General features: G+C 34.3%; 1 protein-coding gene across 2 annotated transcripts in view; it reads right to left on the minus strand.

The window, feature by feature from the left end:
* BLTP1 (bridge-like lipid transfer protein family member 1) overlaps positions 1 to 20,518 on the minus strand; it is a 216,383-nt gene that overhangs the window by 37,058 nt on the left and 158,807 nt on the right. Inside the window, exons 55-64 of one of the 2 annotated variants that reach the window (XM_082606818.1) lie at positions 16,701 to 16,798; positions 15,770 to 15,955; positions 14,612 to 14,780; positions 12,820 to 13,031; positions 11,524 to 11,722; positions 5,904 to 5,963; positions 3,834 to 4,060; positions 2,859 to 3,059; positions 2,534 to 2,664; positions 1,152 to 1,275 (exon numbers count right to left, since the gene is read on the minus strand). In XM_082606818.1, coding sequence (XP_082462944.1) covers positions 1,152 to 1,275; positions 2,534 to 2,664; positions 2,859 to 3,059; positions 3,834 to 4,060; positions 5,904 to 5,963; positions 11,524 to 11,722; positions 12,820 to 13,031; positions 14,612 to 14,780; positions 15,770 to 15,955; positions 16,701 to 16,798 — 1,607 coding nt within the window. The remainder of the gene's footprint in view (positions 1 to 1,151; positions 1,276 to 2,533; positions 2,665 to 2,858; positions 3,060 to 3,833; positions 4,061 to 5,903; positions 5,964 to 11,523; positions 11,723 to 12,819; positions 13,032 to 14,611; positions 14,781 to 15,769; positions 15,956 to 16,700; positions 16,799 to 20,518) is intronic. The other variant, XM_082606819.1, reaches the window with a different exon arrangement.

The following is a 20,518-nucleotide window of genomic DNA, read 5'->3' on the forward strand; positions in this document are numbered from 1 at the left end:
GTCTAAACTAGCTTATAAACAGTATGCAAGCAATATTTTCATTATGTTGCATGACTGTGAGGTACATAGTGGCAAAAAATTTAAACACAGAGTTATGCATTACAGAGCATCACTATCCATTTAGTACTATCAGAGGCCAGTGCTGAATAAGTAAAATTGAATTTTATTCCTAATTTAAATAAATAATTTAGAACACTATTCAAATGAGGTTGTCTAGGACTTTGGTGGTGACCAAGGAAAGAAAGTTCAAGCTGATGAACTCTGGATCCCTGCAACCTTCCCCCCTTTTCTCTAACCTCAACAGCTCTGATTTAATCAGTTTTTATGTATTGGGGTAACACCCCAAAACCATACTCTGGTTAAAAAAAACTGGAGGGTTTTGCTGACTATATTTTTAAAAATTAGTTTTTCTACTAACAAGACTACCTTAACCCAAAGCAACCTACCTCCATTTGAATAAGTTTTAGAATTATTTTCTACTCTATTTTTCTAGTACATCTATCTATATATTATTTCAAGTGTTCAGCAATTGGACTAAATCCCAGGATGTGGTAGATAGTAAGGTCAAAGATAAACAACTTGTCCTTTAAGAGACTCAAATACTAGTAAGGGCAACTAAATATGCAAATAATAAAGGTAAGAATAAAGTGCTGACAGTATGTAGTGGCTAAGAGCAAAATCTGCTGTGGAAAATGGGAGGGGTAGAATGGACATCTCAAAAAATTTCACATTTGAATTAGAGACAAAAAAGAAAGTATGACTTCATGACAGGCAGACAAAACACAGTGGCTAAGGGCATAGACTGTAGAATCCCACTGTTTGGGTTTGAATCTTGGCTCCACTGGAATTATTGGCTGTATAACCTTGGTCAAATTGCTTGACCTCTCTGTGCCTCAGTTTCCTCATCTTTAAAATGGGGAAAATAATACAAGCTACCACATAGGGTTGTTGTAAAGATTTAATGGGTTGTTGAATGTAAAGTGCTTTAAACAGTGCCTGGTACATAGTAGACATGAGATACACAAGTCAAGTGTTATCACTAGCAATGGAGGAAGAAAGAGAACAACATAAGTATCATCAAAAAATTTCATAAAGTGAAAAAATGTTTAAATAGTCTACTTTAATAAAATTCTCCTTAAATGTTTACTCACTCGCATACTGGACCTCCGTAATTTTTTACGAACATCTCTTCTAATATCATTCACAGCAACAGATTCTAATTGTTGATAACGTTGAATTTCCTGGTTTATGGTTCCTTCACTTGCACCTAGTTTTCTGGATAAAAAACAAATATGGCAGTTAGTGTAATGAGGTAACAAAGTAAGAGTGATTTTTACTTGCTCCTTTTTAAATTCTCTATCAGAATATCAAAGATTATGTATGGACAGGCCACAATCCTGCATAAAGTTAATACTCATATCTGGCAAAACTGTAAAAAAAAAAAACTTTCTCTAATGTTTTAGGAAATGGTTCTTATCCATTTCTACATCACGAGTCTCTGTGATAATCTCAGGAAAGCTATGGAACCACTTAGCAGATAGTATCTGTATGTAATATTCTACATATAATTTAAGCCTCAGGTAAGATTTTAGGGGAGGAAGTATATTTTGCTTCAAGTCAGTTTTCCCCTGATAACAAAACTCAAACTACAATGTAAGTCAACAGGAAAACGTGAATCACTGTAACATAACTGATTTTACAGACAAGTTTTTAGCGAATACCTTTCACTGTACAATGTATACATTTCTGTAAAATCCTCGAATGCAAAAAAACACAGATAAAGGAGTACAAAGATTAGAAAAGATGAAGTATGTTTTCCACCTTTGGGGAAAACAAAAATTTCATTTTGGCAAGAATAATATTTAGTCTTACAGAGCAAGCATTACCTACTCAGTACTATTTAGCAGGCTACAGATAAAGAAAAAATGACTACCACCTACTCCCCACTCTTGACTCGCCCTACCCTCACCTCAGTTCTAGTGAACTGCTAATACAGGAAAGCAAAAAAGCATGAAGTTTGAATTCAGACAAACACAGGTTCAAATTCCAATTCTTTAATCTCTCTGAGCCAGTTTTCTCACCTATAAAGTTTGGATAATGCCATCTAATCTCACAGAAATGTTGTGAGGATTAAATTGAGATAACATGTCAGAATCACAATAGGTGCTTAATAAATTCTAAATTTTCTTCCTCTCTCAAAAATTTGCATTCCAAAAATACTGTTAGCAAAAAACTCATATTTACATACATATGTGAAGATACATGTATGTACATGTAGGGATGCATATATGTGACATAAAGTCAGTCATAAACTTCTCAGAAATGGGGAGTTGTGGTGAGCACTAGACTAACATTTCTAACTTTATCACTAATGAATGTATGATCTCAGACAAATCACCAAACTTTTCTGGACCTTGGTGATCTCATTTATAAACTAAAGGGGTTGTACTGGCCCCAATCCAGTTTCCTTCACATTTAAAATCTATTCTATTATTAGGGAATACTATACTAAATTAAAAATCATTATACATACTTAAGATCATCTATTACTTTGGCCTGTTCATTCAGTTCTCTGATATCCACTATACGCTTCATAATTTTTCTTCCTCTAAGTTCTCCTGGCTGGCTACAAGATGCTCCTTGTCTTCGATGATCTACAGCTTCCTGAAAAATCAAAAGCATGTCTGTCAGTAACACCCTCAGGTCACAAAGCAAATCTACCCTATCACAGAAATAACACCTTAAATCAAAGGGAGCATGCAAGAATCAAAGCCATCTATATTAAGTAAGATGATTGGAATTCTCCAGTGATTCAAACCCCTTCATTTTCGTAAGGAATCCATTTAGTTGCTACCTACGTTTCCCCATGAGTGAGCTCTGCATGCTTTCAGATGGGACTGGCTAGACTGAGGGGAGGCCCACATCTCTGGGTTACACAGATACTCTGCAGGAACAGAATAGCGCTGATGTGGAGGCCTCAGGCCTAGGAGGTGATTTACAAGTCGTTGCCCAAAGGTGAGCTTGTGGCCATCTCCACTTACTGAACTTCCCTCTGAACTCTAAATGGTAAACAGTAATGTTAATTTTTAAAAAATTTCTTTCCAAGAACAAAACTATTTTATGATACAGTAGTTAAAAGATGTTTCAAAATTTTTTTTACGTCGATAATAGAATGAAAGCAGAGAGAAACTTTCTTTTTATCTAATAATAAGTTTAATAACTAATCAATCTGATACTATAGAATATGTACAGTATAAATGGAAATACACATTTTTAAAATGTATACTTTATTTTGTGTGGGTGCACTTTGCTTCTGACTTTCATTTTTGAACATCATTATTGAGATCATTCACATGCCATAAAATTCACCCATTTAAAATGTATAATGGTTTATAGTGGTTTTTAGTATAGTCACAAAGTTGTGCAGCCATCATCAGAATCTATTTAGAACATTTTTACCGCCTCCCAAACAAAACCTCATAACATTAGCAGTCTCTTCCCATCCCCTCTCCCAACCCCCTAAACTCTCCCAGTCCTAGGCGACCACTGATCTACCTTCTGTCTCTACAGATCTGCTTGCACTTTGCTTTTACTGTTAACATGTTACCTGTAGGTTAAGGCACAAGTTGGTTGACAACCATTATGAAACAAGGAATTCAATTAAAAGACAATATTTTGGAATTAAAGAAACAATATTATATAAATGTAGACACAGAGAACCACCACTCCCTTCCTCCACAATTAGCAACTACAGTAAATAACACTGACCTAATAATATCCCTTTCTCAGGGTAAAAGCCAGTCCTGACAAAGTCTAACTGTGAGTTTACTTACAGTATGGATAGTGGGAGACATAGTGTCAACTTCATCTTCATCTGACAGGTCAGCTATGTTCACTGAATTTAGATCGGCAATGTCATCTACGTCCTCCTCTCCTGTCAGTGTTGTAAGGGTATTGCCCAGAGCGTTAAGTCTTTTGCCAATGTTAGGATCCATGTGGACATCAATCCCACACATTTTCCACAATACATTGAGTGTCCAGGTTCCAGCACTACTACTTTCTGTTTAAATAAAGAAGTGACGTTTTTGGTAAGTCTTGAGTATAGAAATTTAAATAATTCTACATTCAGGTAATAAAGTGGATGATGGCCCTGTGTAATAACTAATGTCTCTCACAGCTAGATCTGTCAGAAACATGAGACTACAGGATTGATTTCCCTATTGTATAGTGTGCACCTATTGTTTCTCTGTTTTCAGCACTCTTCTTTCCCCATGTGACCTATGAATTCCCTCCTCCCCTAGCCCCATAGCTGATCTACCTTCCCATGACTATAGTAGGAGAACTGGCACAGCCCTCCCTCATTAGCCAGAATTAATCAGATGATTGGCCTGAGTAAGGGTCAAAGTTGGAAAACTAAGAATCCTTCCCTGGACTTGAGAAAAGACTGGTCCCTCTCTAGTGATTGAGGGGTGGGGAATGAGGCTCATGAGCTGCTGGCAGCCATGTTTCCTGCCATATTTCAGGAGGTCAGCAGTTAGCAAAAATGAAGCAGCCGGAGAGAAGCAAAGACAAGAGCTGGAAAGAGCCCTGGTGACAGCTGGGATATTGTTTCCAGTAGTTCCTGAGGGCCCCTGAATTGACCTCGTTCTTTCTCTTCACTGAGATAGCCATTCCTAAGTTTAATTGTGATCTGCAAATGTTCTTTTAACAAGTTCCCCCTTCTGGTTAAGCCAGTTTGAGTACGTTGTTGTCGCTTATAAACAAGACTCCTGACAAAGACTTTTATGTGACCTTCCTCCCAATATGTATGTTTACCTCAGTTATCAACTTTTCCTTCTAACATTACTGCTGGAAATTTCCTAACTTTTTCAGTTCTCTGTCAGTGGGGACTGCAGGCCTTGCTATTTTCTGAGACAGTTTACTTAGGACGAGCACTGAGACTAGGTTTTGGAGGACAGGAGGAATAGTAAGGAGAAAAGGAAATCTACTCATCCTAATCGGCTTCTCCCCTCTCAACATTTTAAGCGCTCTTAAATAAATATCTCCATTTATCTTACCCTAATTTTATACCAGTAAAAATAATAAAAAGTTACACTATGCTGTCATCTTAGTTAAGACAGATTATTACTTCTATGGTTATCTCCTAACCAGTTTCCTAGATTTTTCTCTCTAATCCTTGAAAGTGTGTGTCCCTTTGATACTGTCACATCTGCTTTCTTGCTCAAAAAAACTCAATGGCTTTCTCACTGTCCACAAAATGAAGTCCAAATTCCTTAATTTGGGATTTAAGATTTTTCTCATCTTATTTTCACATAACTCTATTCCAGCCAATTTGGACAACTCTAACTAGACACTGTGTTTTGACATCATGACAGGTATTATTCTCTCTGCCTGAATTTTCTCTGTTCATATTTTCCAGTTTTTGCTTAAGAAACAATTTTATCCATCTTTCAAGTCCTTGTTTAAATGCTTTTCCTTCCATAAAGCTTTCTCTCATTCCAGTATCCTTTGACATTTAGAAATTTTATCTCCCTCCTGTAAATTTCAATAGCAATTGGAATTTTATATATTTTTTGAACTTATCACTTATTACAGTTTAGTTATGCTGCAGAGCTGTAACTACATTATTAGAATTTAAACTTACATGGCATAGAAAGTATATCTTATTCATCTTTGTCTTTCCCAAAACATTTTGTAGTGTATCTTGTACACTGATGGTGTCTAATTAATTGTTAGATAAATAAAAATATGCTAATATTATTGCAAAATAGTTTTTAAAAATTAGGGAATACCAGAATGAGTTTAGTTAAAAGAGCCTCTAATATAAAGGCAGGAAAAATGGATAAAAAAAGCAGAATTCTACCAGATATATATAGCAAAAGTAATACCAAAGGTGAACTTACCAGCAGCTGCTTGTCCTGTAGTCCTGGAACACACTTCATAGGTACCATCTGGAACTACACCTGCACAAAAATCACCCCCAAAATAAGTTTCAATAAAATTATGCTTGTGATTAAATATTACACTGCAATTTTTCTTCCAAAAATGATTACCTAAATATAAACAGGATTACTAGCCTCTCTAGGTTTCAGTTTCTTTTTTTAAAATTTATTAATTTATTTATTTTATACAGCAGGTTCTTATTAGTTATCTATCTGATACATCTTAGTGTATTAGATTTCAGTTTCTAATCTGGAGAATGAAAGGGCTACCTTAGATGACTTATGATATCTATTTCATATCTCGCAATATTTTATTCTTACCGATTTTAAGAACTAAACTGCATACACCTAAAACTAATATATTGTAAATCAACCATACCTCAATAAAGAAAAAAAGATTTGACTCCAGTTTTATCTTTACATTCTGCATGTGATTTCCTTATCTGAGTGACAATACCTGGCCAACTCTGAAACTCTAGTTTCCAGATGCTATGACAATTTGTACCATCATGAATGAATGGCACTTTGAGAATGCAAATAATTTTAAAATGATTTTTTGATAACTAAGAACTGCCACATTAGGTCACAGACATGATTCATCAACCTTGTCTTTTACTTTGACAAGGATCACTTTATGAGGGAAAAAAAAAAAAAAAGATTGCCTGCCATGATGTCAACCTCATAACGTCAGCCTCCTAAGGTCATGGACCTATCCCCAGAACATATCTAACTTTAACTTTGAAACATTTACTACTTCTTAGCTTTAATCAGATAATTTCAGCTTTTTAAAGAGGTTAATTAATTCAACAAAAGACATGCCATCCTTGAAACAACTTTTAAACAAAGTAGAGCCTAAAGATAGAATTAAGACCCTTTCTCAGTAATCCTTAATGGAAACCAAATTTCAGTCTAAACCTGACAATATATATACCGTAAATAAAATGTCCTTTTGCAATTCATTCCATATTCTAAACTGGTATTCAAATGTTACTCAAATGTGAGTTGTAGAAATACTACAATTTAGGGACTTCCCTGGTGGTCCAGTGGTTAAGACTCCATGCTCCCAATGCAGGGGGCCTGGGTTCGATCCCTGGTCAGGGAACTAGATCCCGCATGCCACAACTAAGACCCAGCACAGCCAAATAAATAAATTAATTTTTTTTTTTTTTTTTTTGTGGTACGTGGGCCTCTCACTGCTGTGGCCCCTCCCGTTGCGGAGCGCAGGCTCCGGACGCACAGGCTCAGCGGCCATGGCTCACGGGCCCAGCCGCTCCGCGGCATGTGGGATCTTCCCAGACCGGGGCACGAACCCGCGTCCCCTGCATCGGCAGGCGGATTCTCAACCACTGCGCCACCAGGGAAGCCCAAATAAATTAATTTAAAAAAAAAGAAAAGAAATACTACAATTTATTTTGGGAGAAAGGGTTCATAAATGACAATTTCTATTATGTATTTTTTAAGGTGGTGCCAATAACTTTAAAATCTAAATTATATTTTTGAACCATATGGTACTTGTGCCTCACATACAAATTATAAAAAAGAATTAGATCTTGTTTGGGGGTAAAAGTTTGCCTAATTCACCTTTAATGTCATAGTTATAAATCAGAGCAAAAAAAGCCTAGACTACCCTTTCAAATCTTAAGACTGCTAGAATGAAAAGAAAAGCCTCTGAAATTGGAGTAATATAACTAAGGCCAAGTGAAAGTAAGAAACAGTAAATTTAAAAAGGGTAGAAAACATCGGGGACTTCCAATCCCAAGAAGTGCTAGAGAATTTTTGAATATTAAGCTAAAAAAAAGATTATATAAATTCATAGAATACAGAGGTATGATGAATTAATAAGGAACGTTAAAATTCTTAGGAGTATATCTGGATCCTGAAAGTGAGAAGTAGGAAACCAACTGGGCTCCTGCCCACTGTACCTGTCATCTCTGAGTTGGACCAACCAGAATCCAGAATGGCAGTATTCCTGCTGTGACAACCAAATGCTGCTACCCAGGTGTTAGCAGAAAGCTTGGAATTTTTCAAACTTCTAGTGGTTTAGTTTTTCTAAATACATGTTAAAGAATAGCGTATAATCTTTACTATTTAAGTGGTCCATGGAACCCTTCCTATAGATTGTCCTTTCTAATTTTTATTGCACTTCCCCCCAAAATATTATCACCTAGAGAGGAAATTACACCGCGCTATCTTTTTTTTTTTTTTTTTTTTTGGCCATGCCGCTTGGCTTGCAGAGTCTTAGTTCCCCAACCAGGGATCAAACCTGGGCCCCGCCAGTGAAAGCGCCAAGTCCTAACCACTGGACCACCAGGGAATTACCGACACAGGGCCATCTTTTTTTTAGGGCATGATTTTTTTTTTTTAACATCTTTATTGGAGTATAATTGCTTTACAATGGTGTGTTAGTTTCTGCTGTATAACAAAGTGAATCAGCTATACATATACATATATCCCCATATCCCCTCCCTCTTGCGTCTCCCTCCCACCCTCCCTATCCCACCCCTCTAGGTGGTCACAAAGCATCGACCTGATCTCCCTGTGCTGTGCGGCTGCTTCCCACTAGTTATCTATTTTACATTTGGTAGTTTATATATGTACATGCCACTCTCTTACTTGGTCCCAGCTTACCCTTCCCACTCCCCATGTCCTCAAGTCCATTCTCTACATCTGTGTCTTTATTCCTGTCCTGTTCCTAGGTTCTTCAGAACCATTTTTTTTTTTTTTTTTTTAGATTCTATAGATGTGTTAGCATATGGTATTTGTTTTTCTCTTTCTGACTTACTTCACTCTGTATGACAGACTCTAGGTCCATCCACCTCCCTACAAATACCTCAATTTCATTTCTTTTAATGGCTAATATTCCACTGTATATATATATGCCACATCTTCTTTATCCATTCATCTGTCAGTGGACACTTAGGTTGCTTCCATGTCTGGGCTATTGTAAATAGTGCTGCAGTGAACATTGTGGTACATGACTCTTTTGGAATTATGGTTTTCTCAGGGTATATGCCCAGTAGTGGGATTGCTGGGTTGTATGGTAGTTCTGCTTTTAGTTTTTTAAGGAACTTCCATATTGTTCTCCATAGTGGCTGTATCAATTTACATTCCCACCAACAGTGCAAGAGGGTTCCCTTTTCTCCACACCCTGTCCAGCATTTATTGTTTGTAGATTTTTTGATGCTGGCCATTCTGACTGGTGTGAGGTGATACCTCATTGTAGTTTTGATTTGCATTTCTCTAATGATTAGTGATGTTGAGCATCTTTTCATGTGTTTGTTGGCAATCTGTATATCTTCTTTGGAGAAATGTCTATTTAGGTCTTCTGCCCATTTTTGGATTGGGTTGTTTGTTTTTTTGATATTGAGCTGCGTGAGCTGCTTGTAAATTTTGGAGATTAATCCTTTGTCCACTGATTCATTTGCAAATATTTTCTCCCATTCTGAGAGTTGTCTTTTGGTCTTGTTTATGGTTTCCTTTGCTGTGCAAAAGCTTTGAAGTTTCGTTAGGTCCCATTTGTTTATCTTTGTTTTTATTTCCATTCCTCTAGGAGGTGGGTCAAAAAGGATCTTGCTGTGATTTATGTCATGGAGTGTTCTGCCTATGTTTTCCTTTTTATAGTGTCTGGCCTTACATTTAGGTCTTTAATCCATTTTGAGTTTATTTTTGTGTATGGCATTAGGGAGTGTTCTAATTTCATTCTTTTACATGTAGCTGTCCAGTTTTCCCATCACCACTTATTGAAGAGGCTGTCTTTTCTCCATTGTATATTCTTGCTCCTTTATCAAAAATACGGTGACCATATGTGCGTGGGTTTATCTCTGGGCTTTCTATCGTGTTCCATTGATCTATATTTCTGTTTCTGTAGGGCATGATTTTTAAATGATCTGTGAAAAAAAATCCTAAGGCATAATCCTACTTTTCCTTATTTCTCTGCCCTAAACTCAACTTTTTAAAAAAAAAATCTCAGTTATATCCAAGTATACTTACTACTAATAAAAACTACACTAATAAAAACTACAAAATAGTAAACTAATTGGTGAATCTGTAATTTGGAATTCTTTTATGTCAGCAAAACAGCTACTCTACTCATCTCGTTTGCCACTCTCCCAAAACACCAAACAATAAGCATGTTACAAAAACAAGTCATTTGATTCCCTCCAAAACCCCAAATAAATTATGATTATCGCAATTATCAGCATGTTAGTGTTCTACTTTGCTGGTATAATATCCACTGAGGTGCTGAGTTATTGTTTATATTTTTTAATATGCGTTTTTGAGTCAGAGGCATATTTCTTATGCATTTTCCCTTTGTTTAAACTGCTAAGGAAATGGTATCCTTCCTTGTTTCCAAATATATTCTATCCAGTATGACTATAATGATGGCAAAATGTCATCATAATAAAAATCAATAGGTTTAAATTTATTTTAAGGAAAAAAAACACACAAACAAAAGACAGTTATGGTGACCTTTTAAAACATACATAACAACCATGTAAAATGATTACTTGTAAAAATTTCTAATGAAGCCTAATTTTGGTCTTTTGGGTATCAGGCATAAGTATTTTGATATGAAGTCTTCTTAATAACCTGAAGTATTTCAAAGAAATCCTAGTATTTTACTTATGAATTATCTAAATGCAAAGCATTCAAAACCAAAAAATTTCACCTAAAATTTTAGCCAATATTAAATACTAAAACTTCAAGTTTTGATATAAAAACACTGGAAAGTTCTCCCAATACTCAAAGAAAACCCAGAACTGGAAAGAAGATTGTCTTCCAGTGAAGAGAGGAAAAAATTGCTAAATAATGGCATACCACCTTCTGAAAAGTAATTAATTTTGTTTTACAGATTAGCTGAGGAATTTTAGTCCACAACCATTAATTCTTCAAATATAATTTTTCTTCATTATTAAGATTAATGATAACACAACATTGTAAAGCAACTATACTCCAATAAAAATTAATTAAAAATAGATTAATGATGCTTTATCAACTCTGCTGTAATATTTAAAATATTAAAATAAAAATAAATCCCTTTACCTTCAAAATAGCATACAAATACAGCTTTAGTTATTCACAACCAGAGGAATAACTAAAGCTGTGTTTAATGGAGCATAATAGAATCAGAGAAATTCACACAAATTATACTCTGTATACTACATATGTGGACATGTGGACTTATTTATGGCTGGAATCCCTGCTCCCGGTTATCCTGTATTATGTTATAGGATGAACTGGATCTTACACATTTATCACTTTGTTTCAAGATCCCCACAGAACAAAGACACTTTGCCTGGTCATTCACGAATCAGTTACAGGAAAAATCAGGGAGTGAGCAAACCTTCAAATGTTATACCATCAAAAAGAATACCTAGTTGGTTTACTTACCCAAACAACTGAAAGCTGCAGCTTTTCACAAATATGTTCTGATATCTTTAATTAGAAATAGTCTTTATGTCACAAAGTCCAATAACATTCCTAGATATGAACATCCTTTAGTTTTACTTATGAAGACACTGGGGTTATTTTTTAATTTTAAAAAATTCAAAACCTCATACAGAAAATAAGAGACACTCACAGGCATTCATCACTAGGTCCCCACGAATTTCTGGTTTCCAGTCATCCCATGATGTCTCAAAGCCATCAGCAAAACGGATACAAAAGTTTTTGAAATGCCCTTTACTAACTAGAGATTCTGAAGAACAAGCAGTGATGAGAGTACTTTCAATGGTCAGTACTAAAGCAGAACCAGTGTCAAGGTCTCCAGTGTGATTAGACTGCAAAATATATTAAAGAAATGAGACAAAAGGTGACAACTTTTAAAATTTGGAAACCTCACAGGATTCATAAGATCAAACATCTAGAAAGGGTCAACCCTAGAGCGCTTCATTAAAAAGCAGTTTAGAAAGATGCCTACTTTTAAAATTAAATTGCTCATGTGAAATGCATTGCCATGTGCATTTTTTTAACCTAAACTTGCAAAAGGCTAATTATCTGTTCTTTTTATCTCAAGCCTTTTAGTTTGTGTGGAACATTTTCATTTTGACAACCATCCCTGGTGTGTAAGTCCTTCCTAAGCTCTGTCCGTCATGTCATTAAAATATTATTTTTCCAACCCCTGAAGCACAAACATACCACGTTGCCAATCCTCAACTCAGAGTTTTTCTTAACACTGTTTTGCCAAACAAAATACTTAAAGATAAATTCATTCAACAACTGGTTACAGGTTAAGGTAAATTATAACAGTAAAATGTAGACCTCTGTATTTGTTATAATTGTAACTTCTTAGCCTAACAGGGGGTTCATAGCCTTTTCCCTCACACACATGTGCATGCAAATATGTATTCCTGAGAACTGGTCCTAAATCACAAAGAGTAAATTTTTGCTTTATCCAGTACACATAACTTGGAAGTTTTGTTACCACTAAATATTATAGTTTAAAAGGATTTTGAAATTCCCTACCCTGTTTTAGATAAAGTTATTAAACATTATTATATAGCATCCTTAAATATCCTTTGTTTCTATTTTATTATCAAGTGTATGCCAAAGATGTCTTGGCTAAATACAAAACAAATAAAAATTTTTGAAAGCTAAGCTGCTTATTTTCCAAGGTAAAAATTAAGATTTATTAGATGGGTGTCAATCTCATTACTATTATGAGGCATATCAGAATGCTTCAGAGAAGTCCATGAAACTGACGTTTAATACACTGTGGATGAATAACGGTTGAAGGAGTTCAATCTTACTTGCTATCTACTAAACTCAAGTTATAAACTGTTATCCTGAAAAGCTTATTGTTATACTCTATACACATAAAAATGGTTTCTAGAAATGTCTGGCTCTTAATCTTGGACTGTAATTCGATTTTTTATACCTGTGCAGTATTTGTGATAGGCAGGCAAATTCCCAGATCATTCACAGTGAGCTGGAGGAAGAGAGTCCCAAACGCCTGGGCTGACGTTTGCTGGATACCAGGCAACATATCTACCACTTCCTTTGTAGCCATATGAATATCTTTATGTAAAGCCATTCGTTGTTCATTCCAATTGTCATAGGCAGCCTTATAATTCAGCCAAAACAGCACAGCTTTTGATAAGACAGGGCAGAAGGAAAATTAAAATAAAAACTGTAAAGCTATATGGCAAGTAAACCTCTAGAGCTGCAAAATCCTGTTGATTAATAAAAATTATTCCCAGAAAATTGTAGCATTAGAATTTGAAAGGATCTAAGAGGATACAGTCAACTTGAGAAATGAAAAAAGCAGAAAGCAGGGACTGCAAAGTGGCAAAAGAAGAAAATCCAGGTCCATTCATTCATTCAATGAATTAGTTGTGAAATGCCTACTATATATGCTAGGCATTGGCATGGAATAACAAACGAAAACAGACATGGTCCCTGACCTTATACAGCTTTCTGTTACAACAGTTAAAAATTCTTGAAGGAGAGGTACATAATACTGGGAGTATACATTAATAAAGTGTGATTTAGAGAGAGAAGTCGAAGACATTTGAGTTTGTAACAAGAATGAAACTTAAGGTAAACCATCATTTAATGCAGTGTATACAAGGAGGAGTCTAAAGAGAGATAAAGATGAAGGGGCCAGAGAAGTAGAAGGAAAAGCAGGTGTTATGTCATGGACATAAAGAGTACAAAGTACTTTAAGGAGTTGTTGAAAGCTGATCAAAAGTTGGTAAGATGAGAAATGAAAAAAAAAATGTGCACCAGATTTAGCAAAATAAAATGGTAAGGGCAGTTTTCTCACAAACTGATCTTATCACCAGCCAATGCCCACCACTGATTTAAATCTTTTATGGCTTCATAAATGGTTCTTCATTACTTCTAAAATACAATTCCTATTTGCCCAAGACACATTAATTAGATCCTATCTATCGTTCAGCCTTATTTCCCATTATTTTCTTTTATAAAAATGGCTGCTATATTTTCTTAGACCTCTGTGCTCATATATATTCATTCATGTTCTTTCTCACTTGGCAAATATTTATTTAGTTCTTAACTACATGCCTGGGACTGTTCTAGGCCTTCAGATACAGAGGTAAATAGGACAAGCTTTCATTTCCTGTCTCCTTGGTGAACTCCTAACTCCAAGTTGAATCTGAAAATTTAGTTTCTCCTCTGAGAAGCACAGAGAAAGTGAGAGACACCCTCAGATATAAGGGGGAAAAAAAGAAGTGTGTGTGTGTGTGTGTGTGTGTGTGTGTGTGTGTATCTATACCTATATCTATATATCTCCACTCTGTAGTCTACTTTGTTCTCTTTCCCACTGAACTGAGAGCTCCTTGAGGGCAGAGATCCTGTTTTCCATATTTGTATTCCACTTCTAGACAGTAAACAATAAATGTTTATAGAATAAATTAATAAAGACAGTGCTAAGACAATTGGGTGCAATAGTTATCCAAACCAAAAAATTTAAAATTCTGAATCAGACATTCCTATAGATCCATGTAAAAAGCAAATAACTTTAAAAAGTAAAGTAACTTCAAAAACTAATGGTAATAAGCATGAAACTTTTTTTGGATGCTCACATTTCAAATTTAAGAGACATTTAGCTGTTAAGCATTTAAACTTGTAAACTACAGATGATTTTTTCTAGCATTACCAAAACATTTCTAAATCTAACAAGACAGTATTGATAGACTTCATCTTACCTCTATCAAAGGCCACAGGCTGTGCATAAACAATTGGTCTATTCAGGGTAATAAGCACAGCTTCCCTATCTGAAGAACCACTGATTTCTTCTCGCAGGGCATTTCTTAACCCAATTCTAGTTTTAAAATAGGCAACCTGATGAAAATCAGAACCAGCTTCCTCATAAACCTAAAATAAAATTAAAAGCTCAATAAAATCAAATAATGGAAAATATTTTAATTTAAAAAATTAGAAGTTTTAACACCATTAATGGTATTGTTCACTAAAAGAACTACAGTACATTTTTCTCTATTTCATTTGTCAATGATAAATTCCTGATACTCTGTACCATAAACACGTGAAATTAATATACAATATGGATGGGTATATAAGAAATAAATAGGAAGTCATACATAAAATTCATACAAAAGCTAGGATTAGGGCCATATCCTCAATGGCAATGTATTAAATGTTTCAAGATAATTAAATCCTCTCTCCTCTCAAACTGTGTTTCTATTTGAAAAAATTACTGTTTTTTCTAGAGATGACATGAAATTTTTGTTCATTTATTCCTCCACATAATCTTTAATACAACCACTCAGGTTTGAAAAGTGACTGGTATTCTTTTAATCTTCAAACTAAAGAAGGAAAAAGGTTAAATCTACATAATAATTTTTAGCAAAAAAAATAGTAAAATTCCCTGATGAGCTGTGAAAGTTAATTTTTATACAACAGAATCTGATTTACTGTCGTATATATACACATTTTTTTTAACTTTACATGTTTATATTATAGCATGCAAAATTTGCCATTATCAAATAGGACAGCTAAGAAACTTAGTAACATTTTAAAGACTGACCAATGTTAGTACAAAGTGTTGAAATAAAAAATAATGTTTAACAAAATCAAGAGAAATTATAAACGAATATTTATGAAGATACTAGATTCAAGTTTCATGTGATTGCATTTGCACTGAACAATATACTACCAATATACTCAATGAAATACCAAGGTAAAATTATAAGGTCCTTCTTAAATGATTTTTTATTAGAATTTACAATCAGATTTTAGGAACTTCAACTCAATACTTTTTAAAGTATAGTAATACTTAAAGTAGTTTAAATTGATGTGCAAAGTTTAAAAGCCACAGTTTTAATATCAACATATTCAGCACTCACCTGATGTTTAACAATTTGTCCTAATGCCAGATTTAAATCCACTTGGCATTTACCAAACAGTTTCAGATAGCTGCTACTTCCTGGTGAAGCTTTGGTTTGAAGTCGGTTTGAAAGTTCCAGTTCAATCAATCCAGTTTCAAATCTCACAGCTCTCATTGAGGGAGTTGTGGCCGTTACTTGAATACCCTAGCAGATTATATGTTTGGAGGAAAAAAAGAATCTTAAATCAAAAATGTACACCCACACAAATGAAATCTTTCAATATATGAGAAATAAAACAGCCATGTTTTAAAACACATATAGGATGCCTGATGAACTGATAAAACTGGCAACATCCTTTAATTTCTCATGTCAGTAGGAACTTTTTTAGCTATTAATTTTTTTTTCAGTATTCTGTATTTAAAATATAGACTGTTCATGTGTTAAATACATTAATTACAAGTAAATAACTATTTGGTAAGAATGATTTTTATTTTTAAGAACACTAATATCGTAAATATTGGAAATAACTTTTCTATTAAGGTATTATTTTAACTGGATAACTGTACAAAATATTTCTTACAGAGTAATTTATAACAGCAATAATTAGAAAAAAGTCAAAAGGTTTATCTGAAAGAAGTAGTTAAATTGTTACAACTGTATAATATATAGCATAGCTGTTCAAAAAGATAAAGTGGATCTAAATGTTCTGACATGGAAAGGTATTCAAGGTTTTTAAAAATGCACAAATATATACATATATAAAAATACAAATAGGAAAACGTCCTAAAGGATATTCAACTGTTAAAGCTTCTTCTCTGCGTGGACAGGGTTATACTTCAGTTTTATTTTCTATTTGGCATACTCATATATCATATAGATTTTCTACAAGTATACATTAAGTAGAAAAATACTTCTTAAAGAATCATTATTATATTATTATTTATGTTACCTTAAACTGCAAGTTCAGGGAATAGAGTAGAATTTTAGGCTTATCTCCATCTGCTGTTCCATCATGTTCGTTCCAAAGAGGAATAGGTTGCTCTCCACCTGAAAGGTTAAATAATTGAAGGTTTGAGGCAATTTCTTTAAAAGGAAAATAATAACTACTTTGTGTGCTTAAAAACATACACACACACACAACATTTTCTTCTTCCTGATCATTAACTCAGTCTTTAACAGGGAACTTTAGCCATGTCACATTTCACTGAGGCAGATGTTATATGATAGGGACAGTACTGCATATGTAGATATTTATTAAGAACATTTTATAAGGACTAGAACTAAGATCCCACAAGCTGTGCAGTGCGGCCAGAAAAAAAAAAAAAAGAACATTTTATAAGGACTAAATTAAGACATTATACCTATAATTACACCAAACATGATTATACACCTGAGGAAATATATTTGAGGGAAAAACAGTACAATGAAATAATTTCTTCAACCAAAAATGTGACCTTTGTCATTTATATTTGTGTGTCATAAACAAAAAAGAATGGAAGAAAAAATAAAGGTGGAGAAATAAAAAATAAGGTAATAATTAAGAGTGTGACAATAAAGGTTTGGCCTATACATGAAAACAAAATGGGGGCAGAGGACCCTGGGGATAAAGTTCCTATTAATAGACCATTTGTTGCCCAGGCATTGTGGCATTCAGGAAATAATGTTCTAATACTTTAAAATCCAACTTCTATCTCTACTCCTCCTTCCTTTATTGTAAAAACTTTTCTGTATGCTTACCTTTCAAATATTCTATCTTAAAATGATTCATCTTTTTCTATGTATATTGAATTTAGCATCATCCCAGGGAGCAAATATAAGTGGGATGGGAAGTTTTTTCCTAGTAGGTAATCAATTAATGTAATTCATCACATCAACAGGCTAAAGAAGAAAAATTACATTATCATATTACAGGATGCAAAAAAAGCATTTGACAAAATCCAACACCTATTGATAGTAAAGATTCTCAGTAAACTAGGAGCAGAGAACTTCCTCAACTCGATAGAGAATATCTACAAAAAACCTACAGCTAGTAGGATCCTTAATGGTGAAAAGCTCTTAGTTTCCTCACTAAGATAAGGTACAAACCAAAGATGTCCACTCTTACCACTCCTTTTCAACATCATACAAGAAGTCCTACCTAATGCAATAAGACAAGAAAAGGAAAAAAAAAAGATATACGGATTGGGAAGGAAGAAATAAAACTGTCTCTGTTCACAAATGACCTGATCATCTATGTAGAAGTTCCTGGAACCAATAAGTGATTATAGCAAAATTGCAGGATACAAGGTTAATAATATACACTTTCCTATATACCAGCAATAAACAGTGGAATGTGAAATTAAAAACACAATACCATTTACATTAGCACCACAAAAAAATAAGATACTTAAGTATAAATTAACAATATATATATAAGATCTACATGAGAAAACCTACAAAACTCTGATAATGTCAGTTCTTCCCAACTTGCTCTCTAGATTCAATGCAACCCCAGTCAAAATCCTACCAAGTTATTTTGTGGATATTGACAAACTCATTCTAAGGTGTACATGAAGAGACAAAATACCCAGAATAGCCAATAAAATATTGAAGGAGAAGACCAAACTAGAAGACTTAAACTACCTGACTTTAAGACTACAAGCTAATCAAGACAGTGTGGTACTGGTGAAATAACAGACAAAAAGATCAATGGAACAGAAGGGAGAGCTCAAAAATAGATCCACATAAATATAGTCAACTAATCTTTGACAAATGAGCAAAGGCAATACAATTGAGCAAAGGCAATACAATGGAGCAAAGATACAGTCTTTTCAACATATGTTGCTAGAATCCCTGGACATCCACATGCAAAAAAATACATGTAGATATAGACCTTAAACCTGTCACAAAAATTAACTCATAATGGATCACAGGCCTAAAGGTAAAACACAAAACTACAAAAATCATATAAGATAACAAAGGAGAAAACCTTAATGACCTTCTGTATGACAATGACTTTTTGGATCCAACACCAAAGGCATGATCCATGAAAGAAAGAATTGATAAATTAGACTTTAAAAAATTTTTTTAATTTTAATTTTAATTTTTTTTTGGTCACACCACACAAAATGAGGGATCTTAGTCCCCCAACCAGGCATGAAACTCGCACCCCTTGCAGTGGAAGCACGGAGTCTTAACCACTGGACCACCAGGGAAGTCCCAAGCTAGACTTTATTAAAATTAAAAACTTCTGCTCTGAGAAGACAGTATCAAGAGAATAACAAGACAAGCCACAACCGGGAGAAAATATTTCCAAAAGATACATTTGTAAAGGACCATTATCCAAAATATGCAAAGAGCTCTTAAACTCAACAATAAGAAAACAACCTGATTAAAAATGGGCCAAACATTTTAATAAACACCTCACCAAAGAAGATATACAGAAGGCAAATAAGCACATGAAAAGGTGCTTCACATCATGTCATCAGGGAAATGCAAATTAAAACCACAGTAATATACCACTGCACACCCATCAGAATATCCAAAATCTAGAACAGTGACAAACAACACAAAATGCTGGGGGGATGTGGAGCAAAAGGAACTTTCATTCATTTCTGGTGGGAATGCAAAATGGTAGTCACTTTGGAAGACAGTTTGGCAGTTTCCTATAAAACTAAACATACTTTTATATGATCCATATGATCCAGCAATGTTGCACCTTGGCAGTTACCAAAAGGAGATGAAAATTTATGTCCACACAGAAACCTGCATGTGGATGTTTATAGCACCTTAATTCATAATGGCCAAAACCTGGAAGCAACCAAGGGAGGAATAAATAGGCAAAGAACAGAGGATTTTTAGGGCAGTGGAACTACTCTGTAGGATATTATAATGATAGATACACGTCATTATACATTTGTTCAAACCCACAGAATGAACAATGCCAAGAGTGAATCCTAATGTAAACTATGGGCTTTTGGTGATAATGGTGTGTCAATGTAGGTTTGTCAGTTGTAACAAACGTACCACTATAATGGGGGACTTTGATAATGGGGGAGACTATGCATGACTGAAGGCAGAGGGTATCTGGGAAATCTCTGTACCTTCCCCTCAATTTTGCTGTGAACCTAAAACTGCTCTAAAAAATAAAGTTGATTTTTAAAAAAGACTATTTGTTTTGTTCATCTGTCACTATGCTGAATATCTTTTATATAGTTTCAGAAAAAACATTTTTTTTAATTTAAAAGACAAGCTCTGCCTCTTACAAAATGTAATTCATAATACTTTTAGTTTATAGAAATATCAGAGATACTATTAGTCACATTAACTCCACAGTTTTTACCTTGTTATGAATTAAATATAGACCTGGTCCAATTGTAAGAAGGTAACCTCACTATATATATATTTCTCATTACATATAAATGGCTGTACATACCCAAAAATAGACCTCTTCTCTTTACTAAGTCAGTGCTTACCTACACCTTTCTGAAACCCAGGCAATCCATGGGCAATAAGATTATAAGAATTGATTCTTCAAAAAAGAATTTTCCTAACAAACTTGATGATGATTGTGAACATGAGTATTCCTATGCAACAGAAAATGTCCTAAAGCTAAATGTAACATGAAGGAAAAGCATGAGGAAAAAGTTTAAGAAACAAATAAGGAAAATAATCATGAAGATTATGGGAGAGTAGGGAAGCAATATAGAGATTAGAATACTAAGAAATGTAGCTACAGGGATTCTAAGTATTCCCTCTCAATAATCTGTTACATTCTCTGGTTTTGAA

This window comes from Mesoplodon mirus, assembly GCF_964341445.2.
Source record: "Mesoplodon mirus genome assembly, chromosome: 2".
Lineage (NCBI taxonomy): Eukaryota > Metazoa > Chordata > Mammalia > Artiodactyla > Ziphiidae > Mesoplodon > Mesoplodon mirus.